Source organism: Crotalus tigris, unplaced genomic scaffold (assembly GCF_016545835.1).
Source record: "Crotalus tigris isolate CLP2741 ecotype Arizona unplaced genomic scaffold, ASM1654583v1 scf7180000018068.1947079, whole genome shotgun sequence".
Taxonomy (NCBI): Eukaryota; Metazoa; Chordata; class Lepidosauria; order Squamata; family Viperidae; genus Crotalus; species Crotalus tigris.
The window spans coordinates 366046-378785 of record NW_024096805.1 but is presented as its reverse complement, the minus strand read 5'-3'; the positions used below and the strand labels follow the sequence as shown (position 1 = coordinate 378785).

Genomic DNA, 12740 nt, shown 5'->3' with positions numbered 1-12740 from the left:
TCCCTGGGCTAGACACTTGGGGCGGTTACAACAGAAGCCCATATAGCAGAATATATGCAGAATAACTGCAGCCCATATAGCAGAATATGCTCAGTTGGGATTATGAACACCAAATTAAAAGAATGGCTGAGAAGACAGAATTGGGAAGAGATTATGGGTATTTTTCTAAGATATTCTTATTTGGGGACCCAACCACTGAAAGGACCAATGAAGGAGAATATTTATAGCTCAGGGTTGAAATGAGGAGTCCTTGGTGCTCTCTGAGCTTGGTGTTTTCTTGGAGACATTTCATCACCCAACTGAAGGCTTAGTGTTTAACAGAATAACAGAGTTGGAAGGGACCTTGGAGGTCTTCTAGTCCAACCCCCTGCTCAAGCAGGAGACCCTATATCATTTAGGTAGTATCACCAGTGCTAGAAGAGAGTGGACTTTGCTTCCAGCACTGAGGGTGTTACCTATTTGGGGTAATGAAACATCTGCAAGAAAATAACCAAGCTCAGAGAGTATCACGGCTGCTTCACTAAAAAGACCTTTGAAAAGATGATGATAGGACAATAATGAAGGGCAATTATCCATTTTGGATAATTAATTTATGTCTTTCACTGTGAAAAGACCTTATCTGGATGGCGGACCCTAAATTTATTTGCAAAAGGGCTGGTGGCATTCAGAATTTGGGAGGAGTTGAGAACCCACTGCTTACTAGACCAATGTTTCTCAACCTTGACAATTTTAAGGCATGTGGACTTCAACTCCCAGAATTCCACAGCCAGCATTGCTGGCTGTGGAATTCTGGGAGTTGAAGTCCACATGCCTTAAAATTGTCAAGGTTGAGAAACACTATAAAACTAGACTAAGATGAACAGATCTGGGCAATCTTTATTCAATCAAGAGTTACATTCCCACTGGACTAATAGGCTAGGACCACACAGCTGACATCAGGAGGGGCAGAGTCCAAATTGGACACTGTCCACTTTTTATGAGACCTTTCATGCAGAGAGCTTTAGAAGGAACAGATGGTTTTTATTCTGATTTCAAGAGCTCTGAAGGTAGACTGAGGGTCAATTCCTGTTCTGAAAAGATAAGTGTTCTGGCCTGGCGTAAGGTACATTGATAAGACCAAAGGTGTGGGCTGTAAATGATATAACTAATGCAAAAGTTTATTGCATCCTGCACAGTATCCCCTTGGCACTGGTATAAGACACCAAAGGCTCTGAGCAGGTCCTAAATGTTCAGTCTCCAGCATCTTGATTTTTTTTCTACACAATGATCCTTAGGTTCTCTTCCGTGCTGCAGAGCCCCCATGACTCAGATGCTGCACGGACTCAACCCCAGCTTGGTCCCTGCATCCCTGCCAGATGCACAAACGTGCTTTCAAGTCTAATTCTGGAAAGGTGGAAGAAAACATGGTGGGAAAAAAGAGGGAGGGGAGGAATGAAAAAGAATCGTTATCGTTTCTCCCTCCCCTCTTACCAGATGCATCGTTATCTCTCCCCACCCCACCCCGCCCCCAAATCTTAATTTTTCTTTAAATTGTACACAAAACAACAGAACACATTCACAAGCCACTTGTTGGCACTGTGTACCTGAGTGAGAATTTTCTAGAACATTATAGAACAAATAGCCATAAAGTTTATTTGAAAAAAAAAATAATAATAAAAGGTCGAACGGGTAAGACTTCAGTGCTTGGGTATAGCAGCTGAATTACTGGCATTATGTTACCCATAGCTTATTTTGTCCTCTTTTTTTGTTTGTTTGTTTGTTTTAAATCTCTGTCATTATTGACTTTCTTGATAAGGGTTTCTTCCTCTGAGCCTTTTGTCTTTTTTTGTCTTTTTTTTTTCCTTTAGAATTCTTTTCTTGCTTTTTCCAAAAGTTCTCAATGCAGGCTGATATCTCCTGATAAGCTGATGTCCCAAACTAGTTAAGACTAAAAAGTTTTAAGTAACAGTCAGTGTGTGAGGGTAAAGTTCATGTGCTTGGCCAATGGGTAAGAAACCAGACGGAGCTCTCCATTAAAGTCCTCCGAGGTCAAAACCAAGAATGGGAACCCGTGATCAGTTGGCTTGTCCCGCAATGTGATTTTCGCTATCACTGCCGTAGTCTACATCAGGGTCCTCTTCCTCCTCTTCCTCATCTTCGTACATTTCACCGTTGAGGTCCTCGCTCTGTATCTCCTCTTTGACATGAGAAGTCTCCTCATTTTTGATGCCGTAAGTGCTCTGGATAATGGGCATCCCGGGCTCTGGGCTACTAGATACACTCGAATGCTCGGAGGGAAGATGTGGGGAGGGCATTCCTGTCATGGCGATGGCTCCTGGGTAGACGACACCGGCTGTTGCAATAGGAATCTGAGTTTGCTGTCTGTGGGCGGCAAAGGAAAAGAGGCATGAACAATAGTTAAACATGGAAACGGGTGTGGTCTTCTAAGTATCTCTTCTCTTCCCCAGATTTTAGAGCAGAGATGGAACATCTTCAGATGTTGCTGGAGGACAGTTTTCAACAGCTCCACTTAGCTTGGCCACTGGCGAGAGGTGCGAGATTTATTTATAAAAATAAATAGATCTGTAGTTCAGCAACATCTGGAGAGCCACATACTGTTCATCTCTTTCTCTGCTGCAGAGCCACCGTGGTTCAGATTCTGCATGGATTCAACGTGGCTTGGCCCCTGCATCCCTGCCAGATTCATAATGTGCCTTCAAGTTTGTTCATTTGTTCGTTCGTTCATCCATTCATTCATTCCACCAATCATTTCAATCAATTCTTATGGGTGCTCTGTCAACATGCAACTCATGTTGAGATCGTAAGTGACCCCCCCATTCCCTTTTTCCCCTGTAGCCTAATAAAAAGTTAAATCCCCCAAAATTGCCCAGGCAAGTTGAATGGAGGGAAATATAGGTGTCCCAGGATAATGTTGCAGGATCCAATCTGGGTTGGTCACTAGGACCAGGGGTTTAGTCTTCCAAGCTTTCGGACTAGTGCTGAAGTCCATCCTCAGAGAACTTCTCTCTACCAGAATATGTGCTTTGGGCTATTCTATGTGTAATATTTATGCAGTGCCTGATTGTGTGTGGCTTTTTAGTTGTTGACGGGGTGTTGATGTCTAAGTTGATGTCTACTAAGTCATTGGCTGTTGTTTCTTTGTGCTGCCAAGTCCTTGGCTCCTAAGTACCTGGTAGTAAATCATCACTCCTGTTGAGTGAGGGGCCCGTTTCCCAGGCTTCAATCATTTCCCTGGCTATCTTTGTACCTGCTCAGCCAACAATCTTAATAGCTGGAACTGGATGTATGTGCTTTTTCATTTCAATGTGAGGCTACCAATGAGTTTGGGTCTCCTCATCTGACCATCCCCTTGAGTTCTTGCAATCTGGTGGTAAATACTACACCTAGAATAGCCCGAAGCACACTCCACCATTCTGGTACAGAGAAGTTCCCTGAAGATGGGTTCCAACATTGAGTCCAAAAGCTTGGAAGACTAAACCTCTGGTCCTAGTGACTGACCTACAGTAGGTTTGGTCCAGATACTACACAGTCAAATAACAACACTGTAGCCATCTTGCACAGCCGTAATATATAAAAGAACCACTCATTTTGTATTCTAAAAGCTTTGAAGAGATACTTTTATAAACCACCATGAAAAAATGCAGGAGGCAAGCATTGGAGTTATGGTGGACAGTTGGGCTTCTGCATCAGAGATTTAGACCTCTAATTCTTATAGCTGATTATTCAAAAATGACACTGAATGGGAGAAGATTTGAAGCCACTATTATTGATTTTATTCGGGCTGATGATCTCTCTTTTTTTCTCTCTTTCCCTATATGCATGTTTTAGCTAGCTTTGCAAACTGGGACATAGCAGCTCCTTGATCACAACTGGTTTGAGAAGAGTCCAAGGCAAACACAGGAGAGAGAGAGAGAGGGAGGAAGGGGGAGGGAGAGAGAGAGAGAGGGAGGGAGGCAGGGAGAGAGAGGGAGGGAGGCAGGGAGGGAGGGAGAGAAAGGAAGGGAGCGAGAGAGAGAGGGAGGGAGGAGAGGAGAGGGGGGAGGAGAGACAGAGAGAGAGGGGAGAGGGAGGGGGGAGGGAGGAGGGAGAGAGAGAGGAGGGAGAGAGAGAGGGAGAGAGAGAGAGAGGGAGAGAGAGAGGGAGGAGGGAGGGAGGAGGAGAGAGAGAGGGGGGAGGGAGGGAGAGAAAGGGAGAGAGGGAGGGAGGAGAGAGAGAAGAGGGAGAGAGAGAGGGAGAGGAGGGAGGGAGAGAGAGAGAGGGAGGCAAGGAGAGAGAGAGAGGGGAGGGAGGGAGAAAGAGAGAGAGGGGGAGGGAGAGAGAGAGAAGGAGGAGAGAGAGAGGGAGGGAGGGAGGGAGGCAAGGAGAGAGAGAGGGGGGAGGGAGGGAGAAAGGGAGAGAGGGAGGGAGGGAGAGAGAGGGGGAGGGAGGGAGAGAGAGAGAAGGACGGAGAGAAAGGGAGGGAGGGAGAGAGAGAGAGGGAGGGAGCGAGAGAGGGAGGCAAGGAGAGGGGGGGAGGGAGGGAGAAAGAGAGAAAGGGAGGGAGGGAGGGAGAGAGAGAGAAGGAGGGAGAGAGAGAGAGGGAGGGAGGGAGGAAGAGAGAGAAGCTAATTACTTGAAGAAACCTACTGCCAAATGCTTCATTCAAATCACTGCAGTCAATCTGATTTGTTAATAAAGGCCATTGATCCAGAAACTAATCTGAATAACAGGAAATCTCTAAACCTAAAGCCAGACCCAGAAATATATATCTGTTCAGTCGCATTTGCTTTAAGCTTAAGCCTGTTCCTTTCCATCCTGAGCCTAACAGCCTTCAGGCACATGGACAAGATCTTGACATTATTACTCGACAGGCACTATTAAAGACAGAACTGGCTATCATGGGCATACTGGTGAGGACCTCATCCAGACACTTCATGTAGAGGTTAAATAGAAAGGAGAAATGTGTCAAGCCACTTGTGAAGCACTTCACAAACCAAGGGCTTTAGGTCTGACTTCTTCCCCACTCCATTACCCTGAACTGAGACCAGCCATAAATAAAGGAGAACCATCACAATCCTAGGGCTCCCACTGTCAACCTCTACAGATAGTCTAGAAGAGGGGTGTCAAACTCAATTTCATTGAGGGCCGCATCAGCTTTGCGGTTGCCCTCAGGGGGCCGGGTGGGTGTGGCCAGGGTGGGTGCGGCCTACTAGGTGGGCGTGGATGGAGTGGGTGTGGCCTACTGGGTGGGTGTGGCCAGCTCTACATCATTTGCATCAAGGGTGCCTGTGGGGGCCTGGGCAGGAGTGGGATAGATCTGAGGGTCTCTGGCAGAAGGGGGTGGGACCGGGGCATGTGCCAAGGCATGGTCCACCAGGGCAAGTGCCAAGATGGCCACCACAAAATTGTACATTGGCTCCCGGCTGGCCTGGGCCAGGGCCAAGACAGAGGGGGCCGTTCCCTCACTGTTTCCAGGATGGCTTCGCGGGCCACATGAAACCACTTTGCGGGCCGCATCCGGCCCCCGGGCCTTCTGTTTGACATGTCTTCAATAGCACGAAGGACTGGGTTATTCTTGGGCCTTCTGTATTCTCTTCTTGAATTCTGGAACTCCAGCTGTATTCTATTCCATGATCCCTGCAAACCTACGAGACCGAACACCTATTTTCTCTTTTCTCTTCTCCGACAAACTAATCCCTCTGTGATAATATTGTGTTGAACATGCTTTGCACTCCTAATACCCTCAAAAATCTGTCCATCTGGAAAGAGAAGGCTCACTGTGAGAGAGAAGAGAAACATCCTTAGAGAGTAGCAGATTTGACTGGAGAGCAAAGCTGTACACTGGCCCATCGGGTTGAGCGTACAATAAGCTCCTGACTGATCCTGGAAAGCTCGGGGGGGGGGGGTATTGGCTCTCAGTTCTTTGCTACATGTCCAAATATCTTGATTTTGTCAGCCAAAAGGTGGCTGTTGTTTGTGTATTATTCTAAGACAAATAGAGCTATCCAGGGAATAAGGGGAGGATTGTCAGCTATCCCCTTCACATCATTGAAACAGAGAAGCAGATGACCATCTGTCCCAAAAAGCACAGCCGTTCTGATCAGGACCATCAGATCCGTGTTTCTCAACCTTCGGAACTTGAAGTCCACACAGCTTCAAGTTCACAAGATTGAGGAATATGGCATTGGATGAAACATTGTTGTTCTTCATGGTACCTGAAGCAGAGGTATCTCGTTTTTCTTCTGCTCGAGGACCAGTTTTGGCTCTTGAGAGACAGACCTACGACCACATTTCAAAAGTAGGTGAGGCCAGGATTAGAACTGACTCTGATTTAGAATAGAATAGAATAGAGTAGAGTAGAGTAGAGTAGAGTAGAATAGAATACAATAGGATAGAATAGAATAGAATAGAATAGAATAGAATAGAATAGAATAGAATAGAATAGAGTAGAATAGAATAGAATACAATAGGATAGAATATAATAGAATAGAATAGAATAGAATAGAATAGAGTAGAATAGAATAGAGTACAGTAGAACAGAGTAGAGTAGAATAGAGTAGAATAGAATAGAGTAGAGTAGAGTAGAGTAGAATAGAATAGAATAGAATAGAATAGAATAGAATAGAATAGAATAGAATAGAATATGGAATGGAAGAATGGAATAGAATAGAATAGAATAGAATAGATATAGGAAGAATAGAATAGAATAGAATAGAATAGAGATAGAAAGAATAGAATAGAAAATATGGAATGGAATGGAATGGAATGGAATGGAATGGAATAGAATAGAATAGAATAGAATAGAATAGAATAGAATAGAATAGAATAGAATAGAATAGAAGCTGGAAGGGACCTTGGAGTTCTTCTAGTCCTTTTTTACTGCAACCTCTTCATTACAGTCATCCATTGCTGATTGAACTGGAGAACCAACCTTATTGAAGGATTCCCCACAAACATCAACCCGTCAATAAAATAAAAATAAATGAAGAAATCCCTGCGTATAGAAAGCTGTCCGATTAAAATGAATTTTATATGTATGAATTTGGCGAGACGAATGTCTCTCACCCAGCTTTCCCACTTCTGAGAACTTAGACTGGAATCAAAAGCAACGTGAAATTGACTAGATAAATGTATTTTAAAGGCCCCTATCCTGTTTGGCAATACTTGTTTGGCTTAAGAACAAATCCTAAGAAAGAGATTTCTTGGGACTCCAAAATGCCTCTGCTAACATAGAACAAAATTGATTTTTAAGCAGCCGCTCATTTCTTTTGCTGGATAGTCACGGACTGTGTCGTTTTACTCCCATGTCCCAATTGTATCAGATTAGGATCTCAGCTGTACAACCTGATCCTACGCCGGGTGCAACAACCTGCTAAGCCAGTGGTTCTCAACCTTTTTAATGCCGCGACCCCCAACCGGTCGTAAGTCGAGGACTAAACCGGTCGTAAGTCGAGGACTAAACTGGTTGTAAGTCAAGGACTACCCAACCAGTCGTAAGTCGAGGACTTTCCCTTCCCGGGAGCGCCGCGGATGTGTGGTGCCGCCCCCTGCGCCGGCCGAGACGTAGCTGGCAAGCGGCAGAGACGGAGCAGGCCGACCACCGGCTGGGCCACCAGCTGGTCCAGCCCAAGGGAGGTAAGGCACCCGCCGGAAAAGGGGAAAAAAATGGCAGACAGCCTTGCTTGGCGACCCCCGTGAAATGGTCGATCGACCCCAAATGGGGTCCCGACCCATAGGTTGAGAACCGCTGTGCTAAGCGCTTGTTAAAAAAAAAACAACACTGCCTCCCAAGGGCTCCCAACTTACCACCGATTCCAGAGGCATAATTGCACGATTCGACAAACATTTCAGAAAAGCCCCAATCGGCTTCTGCTAGATAAAGACCTTATACACAACGCACTGTTTTCCCTAGCTGTAGAGGCAGGCCAGTCCTTGGCAGACTCCATAAGGAAGTTGAATAACATTTTAAATCTTGCAAGATGTTCCTTCCCCTCTTCTAACATTGTCAAGCGTCAGTGTCGGGGAGATAAGTGGAATTTGGGAGGCTTTGTTATCTCCTATTCTTTTTCCAAAAGGTCCTCCCTCCCTCCTTCTCCCCTTAATCTCCTGATGCCAAGGTTTGGCTGGCATCCCTGTGTTTGATTCATTGTATACCGGGGAGGGGGGGAGAATCATTCGAATTGCCAACACCACAGGGTTAAGCGGCTCAGATTTCTGGGCTGAGAAATCTGCTTATTATTACAACACACACTATTGCTGTTTAGAGAAACTGCCTCCTGACACTCAGCAGCTACTGGACAAATTCATCCCCACTCATCATTACTGACACCCATTAACCAAACTCTAAACAGCCGGCTATCGTTCGGCGTGGTCCAGCCAGGGGTAAACATACTTTTGAAACATCTTTGATTTCGAGGGGAGAGATTGAAACCGGTGCCTAATCCTCAAATATGAAAGAAAAATAAAATGAAATAAAATAAATGGGGCTGGAATGCGCTTAGACGAGCGTGGATTTGATCAAGATAGAAACACGGGACCCTGTAGCGGCATAAAAGTGTTGCCAAGTGCCTGAATAGCAGTCACATGTCTGCAGGGGCTGGTGCTGGTGATGTTGACCATCAGAACCTCACATATCGGTTGTAAGTCCCCATTTTGGGGTCCATCACAACTGTGGACGGTTGCTAAGCGACCGGTCATAAGCTGAGGACTACATGACATGGATAGTGCAGATGTCCAACAGAACAGGGCTGCCACAAAGGTGGTCAAACTATTCTCCAAAGGACCAGAGGGAAGGACAAGAAACAATGGTTGGAAACTGAACAAAGAGAGAAGCAACCTGGAATTAAGGAGAAAGTTCCTAACGGTGAGGACAATTAACCAGTGGAAGCTTCAGAAATCGTGGATGCTCCATCACTGGAGGTTTTTAAGAAAAGGCTGGACAGCCACTTGTCTAAAATTATATAGGGTCTCCTGCTTAAGCGGGGGGCTGGACTAGAAGACCTCCAAGGTCCCTTCCAGCTTCTATTCTATTCTATTCTATTCTATTCTATTCTATTCTATTCTATTCTATTCTATTCTATTCTATTCTATTCCCTTCTGTTTCATATTAATATTCTATTCTATTCTATTCTATTCTATTCTATTCCATTCCATTCCATTCCATTCCATTCCATTCCATTCCATTCCATTCCATTCCATTCTAAACTGGTAGAGCGGCAGATCCAAATTCATCATAGGGAAATGCACTATTAATGCTTATTAATCATAATGATTACTTGGACCGTCTGTTGCTGGGTACTAGGTAAATGCCGTAGTTGAGAATCAATTTGGCAAATTTTTCCACCCAGAAAATGATTTTTTTCCCCTGTCATGAGACAAATATATGCCATACGCAAGTAGCATTGGATGTACAAATGCAGGGTCAGTGGGGAAGAGGGGATGGTTTCGCGCACGTGCACACATCACGTTCATAAATGCAGCTTCACGCGTGTGTGTGCATGAGCATGCTCGCCCACCACTTCTGTAGTCCAGTTCCAAAGGGGTTGCAGCCCGGCACTGCAGCCCAGGCGTTGGGGGACTCCTGTTCTACATTTTCTTCAATTCTATCAGGCCGCATCAGGAAAACTTTGCTAAGATTCATAAAATCTGGGACTTGCAACACTACAACGTGCACACCACCTTCCCCTGCCATTCCCATGGAATTAAATGTAATGGGATGCAAAGGGATCGTACCCCACATTGAAATATTGCCTCATCTCTTGACGTCGGTTCCTCATGATTGCCTTATATTCGCCGATCCGTAACTTCTTGCCATCTACTAAGCACGTCCGCTTTGGCCTGGGTTTGTACTTGTAGTCTGGGTACTTCTCCAGGTGCTGCTTGCTGAGGCGAGCCTGCTCCTCGTAGTATGGCTGTTTTTCAAGGTTCGTCATAGCTTTCCAGCGAGATCCTGATAAGGAAAGAGGAACAGGAAAATCAACCCTCCTTTCAAACAGTCAAAGCAGTGGGGATCATCCTCTCGACTCAGATTGCCAATGGGGAAAGTTCAAGTAGTCCACAAATTACAACAGTGCGTTTAGCGACCGGTCAAAGTTACAATTCATGAGTGAAATTCGGGAAAATGCTTTTTCCTTTGGATTTACAAACTGGACCAAGGCAATGTTGTGTTAATATTTAAAGAAAGAAAAACATTACAATGGCGGGAATAATATCCATTTGCTAGCTGGCCAGTTTGTTTTGCCTAGGGCAGCGGTTCCCAACCTTTCCTATACCCCGTACCCCTAGAATGCTTCGGATATATTCTCGTACCCCTTGACAAAAAATTATGTTCTACACACTATAATTTCGAAACTTTTAAACCTAAGTTTTCGCACCCCCTGGAATATCGTCTTGCACACCCATGGAGTGCGAGTACCCCCGATTGGGAACCCCTGGCCTAGTGGAACAGGGGTGGACATTTGTTTCTTAAAAAAGGGAAGAAGGAAAAAAACCTCACTCTTGATGGTCATAATCTGGGATGGGAGACCGAGACAGGGAAGTGGGAAAAAAAAGATCCAATGGGATATTACTTAGTCATGTTTTGTTGTTCTCAATCTCTTTGGGGAAACTGAGGTGAATGGAAACAAAGATTGCATGGAGATTCTTGCCATGTTCCTGTCAGGAAAATGTCACAGGGAGTAAGATAAGATAAGATAAGATGATAAGGCAAGGCAAGACAAGGCAAGGCAAGATAAGATAAGATAACCTTTATTGTCATTTTTTTTACTGTGGGCACAACGGCACACATCAAAAATGAAATTTAGTTGCCTGCTCTCAAAGTGAAACACATACATGACACACACCTAAACATACTATATACAACATATATATAGACCCACACCCCTACATATACATAACAAATAAATATTAAATATGTCCATCTTGAATATATAATGGAAGGAGGAAGCTTGAGTGTGTTCTTTCATGTAATGCTCTAGAGAGGCCATTTAATACAGGTAATCCTCAAGTTACAGCAGTTCATTTAATGACCAAAAAGTGACTTATGACCATTTTTCACTGTTATGACCGTGGCAGCATCCCCATGGTCATATGATCAAAATTTGGGTGCTTGGCAACGGATTGATATTTATGACAGTTGCAGTGTCCCAGGGTCACGTCATCCATTTTTCTGACCTTCTGACAAACAAAGTCAATGAGGAAAACCAGATTCACCTTACAACTGTGTTATTAATTTAACTTCAGCGATTCACTTAATAGCTGTGGCAGGAAAGGTCAGAAAATGGGAGCAAAACTCACTCTGTCTTGCTTAGCAAAAGAAATTTTGAGCTCAGTAATGGTCACAAGTAGAGGACTGCCTGTGAAGCTTTTTGTAGGATTCGATGCGGCCTCGTTTTATTCTAACTAGAAATGGTAGAGTAGGGACAGTTTACAATTATTTTTTTTTTAAAAAACTAAGACATAAATAAAATGAGTTATTCAATAATTTGGTTAAACCTGTTCTTTGGCTCAATTTAATTTGATTCTCAGTCACTAATCCCTTAATTTGTAGACCCCAGTTTAGCAGGCCCGCAATGCAAACAGACAGTATACAAATTTGAATCACTATTGTTTAACAAATTAATCCATAACTACTGCTTATATGACATACATTCCTTAAATCTTACATACATTAGGGACCGTCTGTAAAATTTATGTGAGAGATATAAATTTTAATTTTAACATTGTATGAATTCCGCTTTACTGGACATTTGGCTTGAACAGAAACTATTTCCTCAATAAATCCATAAAAAAAATCTTTTACTGTAAGGATATAATTATAATAACGGCTTCATGCACTAAAAGCTAGAAAGGAGGATTTAACCATTTAATTACTTGCAGTGGTTTCAGTGTATTCTTATTTTCTAAGAATGCCTTTGGAAGCCGAGAATTCTTCTGAGGAAGAAGGAAGGATCGCTCTATTACAGGTTGCAGTGAACCAGGCTGCAATTATATATATATAAATAAAATGTTTTTTTTTTTAAATTAAACCAGATATCATAGGGAATCTGTTACACACCAAGGAACGTTAAGTCCCTTAGCCTTGAGGAATCCAGGACCTTTCAGCTCCTGTTGATCTCACATTTTGCATCTTTGTCAATATTTGTCTTAAATGTATTCTGAATACCCTTAACATTTTTTTATTAGTTAGTCTTTAGGCCATCATATAGTTCCTCAGTGCTAGAGAAAATATAATGAAGAGCCATGCACAAGAGGTGTAAGTAATCACAGATCCCATGTTCCCATCCCAAAAGGAAAACCAAGGGGTCCTACGGAGATCTAGAGCAGGGCTTTTCAACCTTTTCACCCATTGTACCACTTTTAGGATATGGCAATATCCGAGTACCACCAGTCGCCTAGCAAGGTCTCAAAAACTTGATGACCCCCCCCCAAAAAGGAAAAAAGTGATAAAGTACAGGTAGTCCTCGACTTACAACAGTTCGCTTAGTGACTGTTCGAAGTTACAATGGCACTGAAAAAAGTGCCCCCCCCCAAGCCACAGCTGAGCAAGACACCTGCCTGCTCGCCCAGCCACGCTCTTCCTCCTGTCTGAGATTTTCATTGTTGTGAGCATTTCTGTTGAGCATTGGCAGTGGGGGTGGGGTGGGGGGTGTTTGGTTTTTATTCCCTCTGTCTGCTGGGTGGTTGCAGCAGGTTTTGGTCACTTCACATGACTCTGGGACACTGTGACCATCATAAATATGAATCAGTTGCCAAGCATCTGA

At 44.0% G+C, this 12740-nt stretch overlaps 1 protein-coding gene across 1 annotated transcript in view; it reads right to left on the bottom strand.

The window, feature by feature from the left end:
• Positions 1-1541: 1541 nt before the first annotated feature.
• Positions 1542-12740, bottom strand: part of SOX5 (SRY-box transcription factor 5) — a gene marked incomplete at its 5' end in the record, with an annotated part of 275380 nt that continues 264181 nt past the window's right edge. Inside the window, 2 exons of the mRNA XM_039347420.1 lie at positions 1542-2361; positions 9712-9928. Of these exons, the coding sequence (XP_039203354.1) occupies positions 2055-2361; positions 9712-9928 (524 nt within the window). The remainder of the gene's footprint in view (positions 2362-9711; positions 9929-12740) is intronic.